Source organism: Perca fluviatilis, chromosome 19, assembly GCF_010015445.1.
Source record: "Perca fluviatilis chromosome 19, GENO_Pfluv_1.0, whole genome shotgun sequence".
Lineage (NCBI taxonomy): Eukaryota > Metazoa > Chordata > Actinopteri > Perciformes > Percidae > Perca > Perca fluviatilis.
The window spans coordinates 20261941-20277897 of NC_053130.1; the positions used below are offsets into that span (position 1 = coordinate 20261941).

Genomic DNA, 15957 nt, shown 5'->3' on the forward strand with positions numbered 1-15957 from the left:
TAACAGAAAGAAATAAAACCAAGTAAGAAGACATCTGTGTTGCACTGGCAATTTTTTGTTAGTTTATACTGTTGTGTCCTGCCTTGGTTGCACCGGATTGTTGTGGTCTGCAGAAGCGCAGAGAACTCTCCTTTTTACCAGGATAAAAGAGTGTTCAGTGTATAAATTTGGTAGGTAACAATTGACTGCACAACTTCGTAAAATAATAATTGCAGCAGTAACAAGTAGCAAAACAATAGCAGATTTTGGCCCAGGGCTTTGCAACAAACCTTGTCACGTATCAGTTGCATTAAATAGATAGATAGATAGATAGATAGATAGATAGATAGATAGATAGATAGATAGATAGATAGATAGATAGATAGATAGATAGATAGATAGATAGATAGATAGATAGATAGATAGATAGATAGATACTTTATTGATCCCCAAGGGGAAATTCAAGGTCCCAGTAGCTTACAGACATCACACACAACATACACATACATCATAAACAGGATGATAAAATAACAAATAACACACAAAAAAACAAATCCACATGAATAATATGGACAATAAAAGAAAAAACACTAAATAAAAAATCCATATGAATGTACATGCATGAGACGCTTGCAGTGATTCAGTATGTAAGGTGCTCTACGAGAGTGTGTGTCATGGTGGTAGTGCAAATACGTCCAATAGTGTAAGGATAAAGTCTAGAGACCAGCATTAAATATAGACAATATAAGAGAATAATGTAGACATAGTAATATAAAAACTATAGCAGTGCAAGGATAAAGTAAAAAAAAATGAAAGCATTAAATATGGCATTATATGGGAATAAAATGGACAGTAGGATATACACAAATCAACAGTCAATATTAGAGGTTTGAAGTAATAGGATTACAGCCATTTTTCAAGTATTAAGTCAGACCTCGGTCCAGGCTGGGGGAAGGAGGGAGGGAGGGGATGTGCATATGGGCTAATATAGCCAGTAAACAGTGTAAGCAGTAAACAGTGGGCCAGTGGACAGTCAGTACATAACTGTTGTTACAGGAGGTAGTGGAAGTGGTGGAGAGGGAGGAGAGGCAGACAGACTATGCAGAGAGGTCTATCTCTCCTCTTCCTTTTTGTGAAGCATTGTAGAGTTGTATGGCCCTGTGGACAAATTACTTTCTCAGTGCATGGCAGTATGCGTAGTCTTGAGCTGATCATGCTCTTCTGCTTTGTGATAGTGCTGTGGAGTGGATGGACAGTCATTGTCCAAAATGTTGAGCAGTTTGTTCAGGGTCCTTTTATCTGATATTGAAGTGATGCACTCCAGTTCAGCGCCCACGACAGAGCCAGCTTTCCTTACCAGTCTGTCCAGTCGCCCAGCATCCCTCTTCTTAGTGCTTCCTCCCCAGCATACCACAGCATAGAAGAGGACGCTGGCAACAACAGACTGGTAAAACATTCAGAAGAGTTTGCTGCAGACATTAAAGGACCACAGCCTCCTCAGGAAGTACAGCTGGCTCTGCCTTTTCTTGTAGAGTGCATCCGTGTTGGCTGACCAGTCCAGTTTATTGTCCAGGTGTATCCACAGATACTTGTAAGTGTATACGTGTGTGTGTGTATACAGTATATATATATATATATATATATATATATATATATATATATATATATATAATAATACTAAATACCCTAAAATACAGTGAACATATTCAAAGCACCAACTCTGAATTAATTCAGAAAACATGGTTTATAGTAGGCTATTGGCTTTAGGAAAAATAGACAATTAGAGCAAAAACATGTCTGTGTTTATTCTGTATGTCCCTGAGTAAGATTAGATGCAAAATTTGCAAATCTGAGAAGTTGTACTGAGAAGTTCCACAGGTCCTATCGCTGACAATACTGCAGCCCTGGAATTATCTGAATAATCACACAGTTACACAAAACCTTTTTTTTCCCCTTTGGCATCGTTTATCATACTAAATTAACAACCACAAGCACAAATGGGAACATTAGCATCACTCAGCATAAGTTGAGAGAGTACATTGCTAGTATTTGGAAAACTAGATAAATTACAAATCTTTTTATGTAAAACCACTTTGTTGAATGTTGTGATTAAAATATTTACAGAGTGTCTATTTGCACCCCTGGTACGAATAGCCTCGGCCACACAGCTGAGTTATTCCCACCCTGTGACGTAACAACACGTGCACTGAAATCATGTCGGCCGTTCATCTTCCATGACAGCAGAAACTGGCATATTAGGAAAGTTTTGTCTCTAAAGTTTATAACAATCGAATTTCTAGCAGAAAATGGATACTACAGTTGCGCTTTCTGTCTTCAGTGAAAGCATAAAACCGTTAGTTTGTTAGTTAGTACCTATTTTTTGTATAAAATATGGTTACCTAGCAACCGAGGTGAAGACACCTAGTGGTAAACAGTTGTACAACATTCTGTAAGAGCTGCTAGGTGAGTGGTTAGAATGCTGAGCTCTGGCTTGGGAGTCTGGAGTTTGATTCCCTGGTAAGGCAATCTTACTTTTTGGATTGGATAATTTGCATGTCATTGCGCAAGTCAGAGCCTGCGAACGCAACATTTTTGTGGCAGTGTGGTAGGGGAAGACTCATGAATATTCATTAGGGAACTCATCCCTGAATGGCTAGTACTCGTTGCCTGCTCTGGTTGGGTTGGTTAGGTTTAGGCAAGACGAGTGGGATTGGTTATGGTTAGGGTAAGAATGTCAGGGCGAGCCAATCAGTGATGAGTTCCCTAATGAATATTCATCAATCTTCCCCTACCTATATATAACTATAATATTCCAAAAAGTTGTAATACATGAGTAGTATGGATAACTGTGTGTAAATATATGCCAAGGTACTGTAAATGCACATGGGTGCAAATAGCATACATTCATATTTGTACCAGAGGGGTATTATTAGAACACATTGCTGTGTGCACCGGTGGGGTACGAATAGCATTTATTTCTAATTGCACCAGGGTACGAATAGCACTTCTAATTGCACCAGGATACGACTAGCATACACTGCTAATTGTACCAGGGGTACAAATAGCCTCACCCAAATATTTATCAGTGGCATACATATAAGCCACAGCAGTTGCAGACTGTAAAACAAGTTGAGCAACTTATCATTCAACAAAGGATGAAAGAGTGACATTTTTGACTGACTGAGCTTCAGACTGACCTGAATTTGGTTTCTGATAAGGATATGTGCAATGGGGAAAATAACTCACCACCATGCACAAGTTAATTCCAGCTGTTCAGTTTGAATTATGGTAGTCCTCTGTCAACTCCTCTGTAAACATATTGTCTTGTGTCTGCAGTCTGCGGGAGAGTATGTGGCGGAGGGCAACATAAAAACCTCATATTTTTGATTTCTTTTTTTTAAACCCATATAGTAATCATATGAGTAAGTCATTCTAACTTAAATATGTCAGTTCTAGGCAGAACATGTTTTTTTAGGATGCTTCAGGGCTTTATTTTAACCAATGTAAAATAACACCCACTAATTTAAGCTTAGATTTATTGAATTCCCTGTGTTTTGGAGTTTTACGAGTGGTCAGTTTTTTGCAGGTCCCTGGACTAAGCATACTTTAAAAGATGATGCTAAAGTATGTCATTCTATATGGCTGGAGTGAATAATGTGTAGTAATGTAATAATAAATAATAAAATAATGTGTGTGTTTGAATTTGCGCTTTACTCATAAACAGAAAGCTATGAATGGGAACAACTGTCAGCCAACAAAATGTGTTTATATTACAAGAGGCTTTACAACACAACGAGACAAGATCTCATTACAAAAATGCTGGCGAAATTCTTACAAGATGAATCAAATACTCTTCCATAGTCGACAGAACCCAAAGTTGTTTACGTCCTTGTTATCAGATGAGCCTTGTGCTCTGATGCTCCTTCGTTTGTGCTACTGGTAATAACTCAGGAGAATTTGCTTCTAGAGCCCCTTGTGTCAGATTGCCCTAGTAAAGTGGTTAGGCTGTCAATTTAAATAAATAATCTGGCTCTCATGTACAACTAAGAGACAGCTGCTCTATTATTGACAGTGTGCGTGGGCTGAGGGCCCGCATTAAGTAATACAATCTGTATCAAATCATGACACAGTCATATCATCTTAAGTGTACCTTATAGGCAACTTATATTAGCTGTTGTTACCATAGGTGCAATTGTTTTACACCAGTATTGCTTCTGTTCTCTGAATTGGTAGTGTGTAATACGAGGCTTGCAGGGAGTAGGCAATGAATTAGTCACGTCTCTGATGGAGCCAGACTTAATGTGATAAAGGTAGGTAATCATCTTCTGCAGATATATAATTCACTATTAATAGCCTTTCTAACTCTAAATTTAACCGTGACAAATTATTGTATTTCTGAATCATTTTGCAGACTTGGACCGCTCACATTTCCCATCTTTCCCGTTACCCCCTCACCTCCCCCTCCAAACCCATTTTTAAAGAGTTGCTGCGACTGGCCCAAATGTGTCACACCTAACAAGATTCGCTGCAAATTTAGCCTGTCAATATGTGTCAAGTCTCATTCATCAGCTATCACCCTTTATCTCAGCTGTCCCTCCTCTTTCACATTTCACCACCGAGAGGCTTGACTTTGCCCCGATTTTGTGTAGTTCAATTCCACCCTCAGGTTCTCTGCTTCAAGGTGTAAAAGCAATGACAATCACAGTCCTTGCTAAACCTAAGTGTGACGATCGTAAAAACACTGATTGTAAATCTCTCAGCAGGCTTTTGGTACATGCAGTGTCTAATGATTGACATTACTTGCTCTTCTCTCATTGACTGGTTGTGGCAGGCATGAGAATCTCACACCTGCATGAGATACTGAGTGTCAACATAGTGACATACAAAAACACATGTTGGGTTATTTTTTTTATATTGTATATTTTTTGTTTCCAGGGTCTGAAAGGTGACCCAGGGCCATTTGGTCCAGTTGGTCCAGTTGGTCCAGTTGGTCCCAAAGGAAACAAAGTGAGTGAGTCTGCTATACAGACTGGCCCCCTGACAAAATGACACCATCATTGTATTCTTTTTTAAAGGAAAATAGATATTTCAGGAAATCTGCGTGACTTTCATGAGCTGTAATCCCAGTCTGAATAACATGTTTGCCCATCTGTTTGAAGTGCTGCTATGATTGCTACTCCAAACATGGCCAGCTAAAGAATACTGTTATTGCCATCATAACTTACCAAAAGCGTATTGTTGGTCATATAGAGTAGCTTTTATCCAGGCTGAGAGAAAATCTTCCACTCACTATATTTGCAGAGTTTTTGTATATTCATAGGGATAGCTGTTTGTAATGGACATACCCAACAAAATCTCTTTATCTTGCCCTCTCTAAACAGTTTTTATGGGACTAAAGCCTGCAGTAAAAATGTGGTTTGCATAATATTGCCTTCTTGTTTAGTGACTCCTCACAGGGTCTCTTGATTTAAAATACATTTGACATTTGGTCCCAAGTATTAGAAATCCAACAGGTATGTCCTGTGCAGTAGGCTATCATAAGCCTGGGATTTAAGACAAGCTCGAAGTGCAGCAGTGGAGTTTGATGCAAAACCTTGTTCTTATCTGCAGCCCCTTTATATCCTGTTCCCTGACATCACTGACATGAATTAGATAAACTCTTGTTGCAATGCAGAAAATATTTTTTTCAAGTTTTCTTTTCTTGTCATCCCACAGTGGGATTATTTTCCATGTATAAGATGAAATGTTTTTTCCTGTAATTAGTTGCCATATCTCCCGCTCTTTCATTTTTCCTCCCTTATTGGGGCTTTATTTGTTGTTGTTGTCTTTTGGAGGAACTCACCACATAATGGTAGGTGTAACGCTCTGTCTGCCAGCCTTGAAGTTATAATGAGGTCTGTGTGTTTCTGTGAAGACAACAGAGAATCAGAGTGTATTTTATCCTATTTTCTGGATGGGAGGGTGGGGGTGGAGGGAACGTTTGTTTGTATTGAAAGTGGCAGAGGGAGGCAGATTTGGAAGCATAAAGTAATGAGTCCCTTGCATATCCCATGGCAGGCATATTTTAGCTGTGACATTCATTTAGACAACAAAATGGATATGAACTACAAACACTTTTTTTTCATCCACATCTGATAAACGGGTATTGCCAGATGTAAAGTCCACTGATCTTCAACTCGGTGCTTTATAAAGTACTGTTGGGATTGTGGTGAAAAGGGGAGAGAACTGCAAAAATATTGGACAGTGATACATGAGTTTTATCTGAAAAGACAAGGAGGCAGTAAAAAGCTTGTGAGATCATTGCTTACACTGGTTTATGCTGGCGTCAAAAGACATCTACTTCTTTCCTTATATGACTTTTCGTGACTGCCTGTATGTCACAGTCACCAAACAATGTTATCATACCTGTCCATTGTTAATACTGCAAAGCTTTTACATGATATAGTACGGCTGTGTTATTTTAAGGCCTGTCACATTTAATAGCACCAGCCCACCTGCCAGTTGTCTGACAGTTTGAAAGTCATCAGACGGGCTTCATTTTAAGGCATACTGTAAATACCAGTTAATGGCCTTCTATAGCACATGGTGCATACTGTATATTGACATAGTACTGCTATGAATAGTAAAATCCTGACCTTCAGTTTTTATCACAAACATGATAGCTGGCCTTTTGAAGATCTAGTCTTCAAAAGTCAAAAAATATATTGTGCTGATTTAGCTGTAGCCATTTCCATTGCACACAGAATGATAAAGATGTTATTGACTGAGTTTTTTTAATTTATTTTTTACTAATTATTATCTTCTTTTGCAGGGTGATGTGGGTCTTCCTGGAGCTCGGGGGCTGCCTGTAAGTTCACACTGTTACATTTACATCTCATTATGCTATCTGTATATATAAGGACATTCAGAAGAAGTAGAAATGTCGAAATCTACTCACGCGGGTGTGACCTGAAATGGCTGGCCTGAGCTTTCTAAATACTGTATCACAGCCTTTTTGGCTGACCAGGCGCTACACACGGTGTTAAAACATCTGGCCCACAGAGATGGAAAGTGAGGCACTCAGGTGAGCAGTCTCTGTGTCACGTTACCATCGCATGGGAATGGGTCAAACAAGGAACAGATTGACAGGACTCAGTGGGCATCCTTACTCGGGCCAAAAAGGACAGGGATGAGCAGCCAGGAAGAGAAGAGTAGAGCTCCAAGCTTCAGGGTGAGGGGGAGGTTGACAGGTAGTTGCTGGCTGTATCCCACATGGGTGAGACATGCACTTATTGGTTTGGTGGCTGTCCCTGCAGACTTCTCACATTTACAGACACCCGAGAAGAACTACACCATGCTTTATGTATTTCGATCTTATAATTGGATTGGTTGTACTAGTGCTTTTTTCTGTGGTCTTGTAAAAATCGAGAGGACAGAGAACATAACCCAGAAATGTGCTCATTCCTGTGCTGTCAGCAGACAGATATATGTACTAGAAGATGCTTGTATTTTTGCCTATCAACACATATAGTGAATGTGTGGACAGATGCAAACACACTTACTCTCAGTGCATTGTAGCCAGGGAGTTGACGGCTGCTGGAGATTAAAGGTATACTGTGGGTGGTTAGCTAATTATGTACACATCATGAGGGGCTCAGCCTGCTGGTTTTAATCAGCTATGGAGTGACACAAAAACTGTGTCCCACTGCTTCTGGCTTGCCCCTTTTATGTCACCAAAGTGCCTACAATACCCACAGAACACGGCCACCATCCCTTAGCTTTTCTCCAATGCTAATTTTACAAGGACAAGCTAAATAGCAATCTTTCCCTGTAAAGTGAACATAGTTTTGAGCAAAACTTTCTCACATTGTGCCAGTAAATTGGCTGGTTAATGTAAGCAGAAAATGTTGGGATGAAGTTACTAAAGTAGTGTAGACTTGCTGCTGAGTAGATTTGCATTGTATTTCTTGTTACCCAAGGTCAAAACTCTGTGCTCACAAGGCAACAAAAGATGTACCATTGTACATGAATGGTTGATTTAAGCACTGCATGAACTGAGGCATGTGTTATTAAAGGTGTCACAGGTCAGAGCTGTCACTCTTTTTTATTATAGATACAGCTGCAAATATCTCAGGGCTGTCAGCCTCCTTGTTAAATTATTTTTATCTTTTGTTGTTTGTTCTTTGCATGAGGCTTCTGACTAACGTGCAAGACATATGTTGTAAATGTACATTTTTGCAGCTGTTTCCAAGAAACGTCAACAGCATTTGACTTTTGGATGCCAATTGAAAGAGGACACCAATTATTCGGAAAGCCGAGATGTTGCATGTGGCCTTGCGTCCATTCTGTGGCCTGGTGGATAGATGACTCTGTCTGCCCTTTCCTGACAGTGGCCAGCAGGGTGTCTGGGGAGTTGTAATAGCTATGCCCTGACTTGTCTTCGGGTCATCGCAGCCAAAGATAATTACCTCCTGACCAACTGGGTTTCTTGCCTGTAACTGGCAAACATTGTTCATCTATATATATGAATCATGTGAGTCGTGTTCTCGTACTGACTGTCACGCTTTTGATTGTTTGTTTGATTCCAAGGCTGACAAAGAGTGCGTCAAAGGAGATCAGGTACTTAAACAAAGTTAATATAGTTTTCACTGAAAATATGTAACCATTCTGTCTTCTTGATTTGATGTCTTTGTTTTCTTGTAAACATAACTCTTTATTTGCTACATGCAGGGCCCTCCAGGTGACAAAGGAGAAAAGGTAACAAATTATTCATCACATTTAAGTATAATATCCCACAAGTTTTTCTCGGTCGACAAATTGCACATACTATGTGCTCAAACAATCAACTACTAGCAATTATTGAAGCACCATGAGTATATATTTTCAGAAGAACTTCTAAACAAAATCACTACTCAGAACGTACCGTGATTAACTTACTAATTGTTCCTTATCAAGATACTGTGTAGAATAATGGAATGAAGCTCTGCTTAACCGAGGCTGAAAATTGTCTATTAAGGGGATCCTGGAGAAGTCATCTAGAAACTGAGCAAGAATGGAAACTGAAGCTCTGCAAACTCAGTCCTATCTATTCATGCAATTTTAACTAAGCTAATGCTGCATTTTCTATCACTGAAAATAAGCCCACTAGTTATTCACTGGTCTGCTGAAAACATGTGGCACAAACATCTGTCTGCATCAGTTTTTACAAGACACAAGCCATAATCTCTCCCCGTAATGCCACATGAATCTAGCACCCAATTCACTATGATACATGTCCTTTTCCCACAGGGATTGGCTGGGGTGCCAGGAGAACCAGGCAAAGAGGGCAAAAGGGTGAGTAAACAGAAACAGTCCACCAGTTGTGTGGCCTGGCTAGTGGTTGTACTGAGGAAAGGCCTGGGGAAAGGCCACACAGCAGCTGAGTGGCTGTTGTTGTTTTGGGGGGAGGCGAAGACGATGCGTGGCAAAGGGATTGCGCTGGGCCTACAAAGAGAGAAGGGGATGTGTGTGTGCTTGTTGTATGACAATAATGAATGGGCTTCGTGGTCAAGGGGTCACACACACACACTCACACTATGACTGGCAGCACACATGGTTAGGCCCCACTGGGTGACTGCAGTGGACAGTATTCACTGTCCTAAAAGGCCAGCTTGATTTGGGGTAGACAATGTCCATGACTAAATCATTGAAAACATTACCCCACATGTATTTATTTGTCACCTCTGAATGTAATAACGGTGGTAATTTACTACTACATTTAATACTGTTAATTCAGGAGGGCCTCTCTTCAAAGCTTTGTCAAAAAAATAAAATAAAAAATAACTCACATTCTCTGTGGGACGGTTGCAAAATTCCACTTCTTTTGAGAAGTACTTGTAATTCATGGTGTTCTGACATTAGTATTGGGTAAACTGTGTAACATTATGGTGGGCTGATGACTGTTGTTGTTCCTTGACAGCACAGCTGAAAAGACAGTGTTCACAGGTAGACAGGTGAAGAGAGTGTCCTTTTGTGTCCAGCTTAATAGACTTAGTGTGAATACCTTTGCCTGGCACCATGCGACTGAGAATTCCAGTTTGTCTTACAGAGAACGATCATAAAATGGGAAGAAAACATGAGGCTAATATAAAACATATAGCAGGTTGAACTGTAGAGCACCCATAAGTAGGTCAGGAAAATGTTCTTTTCAGATTAAGCAAGAGCCGAGATGATGCATAATACTCAAGACATCTGGACACAAGTATCTCAAGAAGTCCACCCTTCAGTGTGTGTGTGTGAATACATTCAAACTCAAAACTTGTTCCAGTAACATGAACAATTTATGACCTATCATCAGTTGTACATTTTCTCATTGGATCATTCCCCACAATGCATGAAGTAATCCATTTTCAGGGAAGGTATTCGTGGTCAACAAAAGTGAGCTCAGAGTCTGGTGCAGATGTGTTTTTGATGCTGTTGTCTCTCTACTTCATTAGTTCTGTGTTATTTCATACCTAACCTGACTTAATTAGGGATGGAGCGCCAAAGGGACGGAGTGTCAGAGGCATCAATTATGGTGTGTGCTTTTCTTGTGGAACAGTTTTATGATGAATCTTTCAATCATAATTGGTTTTGAGGAATAGAAAGTCACTCTGTGTTTGATGTTATGGCTTCTTGGTTTCCTATATACCCGTAATATTTCTTGCACCACTTGGCTTTAAACTAGCCATTTCAGACTTTCTGCTGTTGTTGTTGCTGAAGACAAAGTTCTATTAATACCCTTTCTTTGATGACTGGCTGACTTCATGGTGGCTGTTAATGTGCTAAGGTTTCTGCTTATTTTTAGCTCTACGAGTCACATGTGGCCTCAATGTTGTTGACCAATCTGTGTTTCTGCAGTTTGACAGCCTATTTTTACGAAGGTGGACATATATCATTGTCAGAGGCTAGCTAGTGGTCAGCTGAGACAGCAGGAGGCTCTCACCCAATTAGTGACACTTCTCCACGCTTGCAACTTACTGGTTTCACTAAGAGCCGTAGCTGATGTACAAATGATGCAGAATATCTTGACATAGACTGACCACTTCACAACCTTCAAAGAATAGCTGGGAGTGGAAAGCTTTCACAAGTCCTTAGATTCAAGCCAGACCATCTCTCACACTGTCTACTTCAATTTATTGTTGAGGAAAACACAACCACTCTAAGCCATTTAGATTTACTTCAAGGAGATGTGGAGGACATTGTAGTGCGGAGAAGAGGAATGATGCCATTTGCACCGATCTATCTCTGTTTAAAAAGTTTAAAGCAACATATGCAAGAGTGGATTTCAAGGGCAGTCACCCAGCCCCTTCTGTGACCCCATGTCTAACATTCACAGAATTTTGGTTTTATTTTATTACCTCGATGGATGACCAGTTTGCCAGGGTGGAAGTAAGGGCCCAACCATGTTGAGGAATTTATGGGAATGTATTCCCCCCCCTACACATTGCCATTAATAGTTATGTGAATGGCCTGGTTTTATCTATTATGGATGGCATTGACACAGAATGACAGGCAAAAAGTAGGACTTTTAAATTCAGTGGCACATTACAGCAGATCAAAAAGAAGATGGGGAGCACCAGTAACAAAAAACATGTCCCCCTCGCTAACTGTGGTGTGCCAAAATATTAATCAGGTGGTGATGTACTAAGCTCTATGTTGTCATTGTATTCTGACCCTGTCCTATACAGGCCCAGGAGGCGAAAGATGTGCATGCTGAAGAGAACAACCTTGGAATGTTATAGTTTTCAGTGTAGTCATTTGTAAGCCAATTATTTGGTATGCTCATACAAAGAGCTGGCATTGCAAAGAAGTGCCTTTCTGACAGTCATCAATATATAAATACGAGGGACTGTATAATAAAGGATTGTGTGCATACAAAAGTGATGTGGGATTTGATGGCAGAAAGCATAGCAAAAGTACCTAATGACGTAATTTTGCATGCTCAAAATAGGACTGAAAATCTACGCTTGGTCAATGCACACTGCTTCCTGAAAGCCAAAATAAACAGGAACGCCACGGCAAGCTTGGTTTATTCATGTCGTGCCAAGTCTTCCCAGCATACTCTGCTTCGGTAGTTGGCACTGTGTTGTGAGTGGGTTCAGTGCAGACATGGGTTCATCTCTGGGCAAGGCAGTAGGTTCCCGTGGATTAATAAATAATCACCTTAAGAAATCCCCCATTACAAGGTGGGTTTTGGAGTTTGAATCCATGCCTAACACCACATTAAGCCTTATTAGCTATAGAAAAAGAAGTCCTTGCTAAATATAAGTCATTGACAAATGCCATGTGGATTCCCTTGGTTTGCTATGGAAGCAATGTGATGTTGTCATACATCATGGACAGGCATTTGATCTAATTACATGTTTTGGGACCATTGATGCATAAGCCTTAGAAATAGATTCTCTCTATATGATGCACTATTTTCATGTGAATGCAGAGCATTTTAGATCAGCTGAGTGCATCCACTGTATCAAGGATCCCTGTGTCCTGCTTTGGAAAATGCAGATGTCTGACAGATGTGCTGCACAGTGTTTGTTCTTATTAGACATACTGTAGCTGTGCTAGTGTAGACATGATGAAACTCCAGCAAGCCTTTGAGGAAGCAAAACAGTGCAATTGCTACAGAGGATGTGTTCTCTTCTAATTAATTATGCAGTATAGATCCTCTTACTGATTTATTTATTTAAGTCGAGTTGGTTATTTAGTTATTTGGCTTAAAGAATGAACTGCTTGGCACAATTGGCAAATTATATGGATTGATAACTGGTGAGTTGTAGCTCAGTGATAAATATGCGGTTGTATTTTATTGTGCATAAGGTGAGATTTCTGTCATCTTTGATGCTACAAAGACTTTACCTTCAGGTACGAGGTGACATTCTCAATTGACTGCTTTCCGATTGTCTCTAGTATCTCTCTCCCTCCTGTTAAATGGCTCCTGTTTCTCATAGAAATAGTCATCTGCGTAGCTCAGCTGTGGATGTGGGTGGATGACACTGTGCCACATGAGACGCTCGCCTCATATGTCAAGGAGATAACAAAAGTCACAATGAAAATGAAAAGGCTTGGAGACAGTTGCTAGCTAGGCCACACAAGATGACCTTGTGGAGGGACAAGCCATTAAAACAGAGACTTTTAATCTGGGAGAAATCATTTTCTCACTAAGTGATATGGTGTGCCACACCAATACCACAGGTAAAATAATCCACCCAGAGTATTTGATTGCTATTGAAAAAAACATTACAGAGTGGAGCGGAGATATGGCAGCACTTTGATTTCTCTAACAGGTTATTCATTCTATGTTGAATCAGCTCCCACTCTCAGGCTTTATGCTGTACACCCACCGTGGTCACTAATTACAGGGTCTGACAGATTATCAGTTATTTATTCCCAAGTCATTGTTCTTAAATCTATTGTTCACTTTTGAATTATAGTTACTAGAATGTAGAGTTTATTCTAATGTTTTTCACAGAGTTGAAAGTACAAGATAGCTCTATGTAATAGATGCAGGCACAAAAGGTTCCTCTAAAAGTGTCTTTAATGCCTTTGTATCATTTGAATGTAGACCAGTGCACCAGTATGGAGCCTTATATCAGTGTGCTTTATGTTTTCCCCACAAGCACATATCAGTAAGCCATGAGATCCTTAAGCCGCAAGTCGAATGAAACCAGAGAACAACTTTGGTGTAAGCATGATGTTCACTTGTTGAAGACAGTTTCTCAGTAAAGAGATTATCCTCTAGTTATATGGCAGATATGGCTATTTGTAAAATAATACAAGTCTACATCTCAAAACCTCAACTGCTGTCACATCACATTCATCAGCTGTCATCACTTCAGATCATTTGATAGCACAGTCCTAGATCAATGCACGTCAGTAATTGTAGTGCAGACACACTTTCGGTTCTTCACTTGTGTCAAAGAAAATTTGAAGCAGTGTAACGAAAATCAACAGCAGCTGCCTGGGCACTTTAAAGTGGCATGGCTACAATCTGTCAAAAAAGTAGAAAAGATTGCCTGTCTTGTCTTTGCTTGGCAACTGGACTGGTCCACATTTCCAAAGAAGAGGGAGGTAATTGCTGTCTGTTGGAAGTGATAGTGGTGTTTACATTTCCCATTCAAGCCCTTTGCTGAATGACTGAGACAGCTGTCTATAAGTCCTGACCAAAGGCACAGGCATAGTTTTCTCCATATTCTTTGCTCCTTCACACTTGTGCTAGCACATGTCTCAAAGGTCATCTTTTTATTGGATGCTTAAACTAGTTGTTGAATGTCCTCTTCCATAAGGGAACAATCATATAAAATTTCACTTATGCCATTATTATCTCCTACCAAACTGTTGGTCATTTTCTCTCAGTACAACCATGTTTAAATATGTACACGTGTGAGGACAATATCGCCATGGAGCAAGGAATCCTTTTAACAGGGCACCCATATCCTACTGGTACTCTCTACTGGATGGCATAATGCAGGTCAAAACATTACTGTCAGATTAGATACAATAACATTCATCTTCTTTAAAACAAAATGTATCTATCATTTCACAGTAAATAGCTTTTGTCATTTAACCTAATTTGGTATGAAAAAATATGCCGTTCTCTGAAAACCAAATGCATGCTCTAACTGGAATTTAGATGCCTCTCCTCTACAGGGCCGAGCAAATGTTTTTTTTTTTTAGATAATTGAGCTACCATAGTATATATAATATTCATATTAATATCTGATGGACTTGGCTCCGGTTTTTTTTGTTATTTTTTTTTTTTTTTTGAAAAAAAAAAAGGAAAGAAAAGGAAAAAAAAAAAAGAGGGGTTTTGAGTCATGATTGCGTGTGGGGACTGGGACATTTGGCAGCGGTTTCCTGCTCCATAGGTGGAGGCAGACATGAACAGTGATGCAACTGTAACAGACTGTTGACCTCTACCAGAGCACCCGCAGGGCGAGATTATTAAGTAACGAGTCCCTGGTGAGAATACCAGCCTTCCTGCCAGAAGATCTCCACGGGAGGCTGCTGATTTGGGTGATACACTAAATGCATGAAATTACAGCAGCTATTTGACCGGAGCCATGCTTCTTGTTGTCCTGCTCAGTACACAGCTATAATGATATGGTAAATTCAATTATCCCAAATGCCTTTAGTCAGGTTTGATCTGATATGCCACTGATCTGTTTAAAATACTTTCACATTGATATATTTTACATTCAAGATAAATAAATTATAAATCATGGCTAAAAGTAAATGTTCTGTACATTTAATTGAGGCTACTTTTTTACCTTGACACATTTGGCTTATCTTTAGTCATTTTGTGGTAAATTGCAGAAAGCAATTTAAGAATAGTTACAAACTGTAGTGAAATACAGTATATCCCATATGTACACATTCACATTTATGTCTGTTAAATTCAGTATAACTCAATTAACATATACTACTGCATACCCACACATACCACCTATAAAGCAATGGTATATTTAACCATTGCAACACAATTGATGACCATATTGATGGTCTATGTCTTTAAAGCAGTGTTTAAATACAGTGGCGTGATGAACATATGTAGTTACAGTTTTGGCCTGACCTGTTCTCAATGGCAAGAGTAACACAGAGAGAAGAATTTACAGGTCTGCAGGGCTCACAGCTGAGATTTTATGGCAAGATTTACACCCTGTGCGATTTTACAAGCAGGGGGAGCATTCGTTAACCCCTTGTTAAACAAAATGGATTAGGTTATTCTTCTCTCTGTCCAAATTCATTTTGAGGAAATCCAGAGAGCCACGTTTCTGACACCTGTATTACACCAGGAGGTAGCACATTTGCCCAGTGCACAAGGCAATTAATCTTGTCAATGTCAAGTGCATTGGGACGGAGGATGGAACAAAGATTTGACCTGATTGGGTATGAAAAGGTCTTACATGTAGGCCCAGTTGGGATAGAGGAGTGTTACAGGGGGAAGCGTTTGGCACATGCAAGGACAGATGCACAGAGCTT

At 39.8% G+C, this 15957-nt stretch overlaps 1 protein-coding gene across 4 annotated transcripts in view; it reads left to right on the plus strand.

The window, feature by feature from the left end:
* Nucleotides 1–15957, plus strand: part of LOC120548537 (collagen alpha-1(XIX) chain-like) — a 95684-nt gene that overhangs the window by 27402 nt on the left and 52325 nt on the right. For 3 of the 4 annotated variants that reach the window (XM_039784841.1, XM_039784843.1, XM_039784844.1), the window contains 5 exons: nt 4915–4986; nt 6791–6826; nt 8548–8577; nt 8689–8715; nt 9247–9291. In XM_039784841.1, the coding sequence (XP_039640775.1) occupies nt 4915–4986; nt 6791–6826; nt 8548–8577; nt 8689–8715; nt 9247–9291 (210 nt within the window). The remainder of the gene's footprint in view (nt 1–4914; nt 4987–6790; nt 6827–8547; nt 8578–8688; nt 8716–9246; nt 9292–15957) is intronic. The other variant, XM_039784842.1, reaches the window with a different exon arrangement.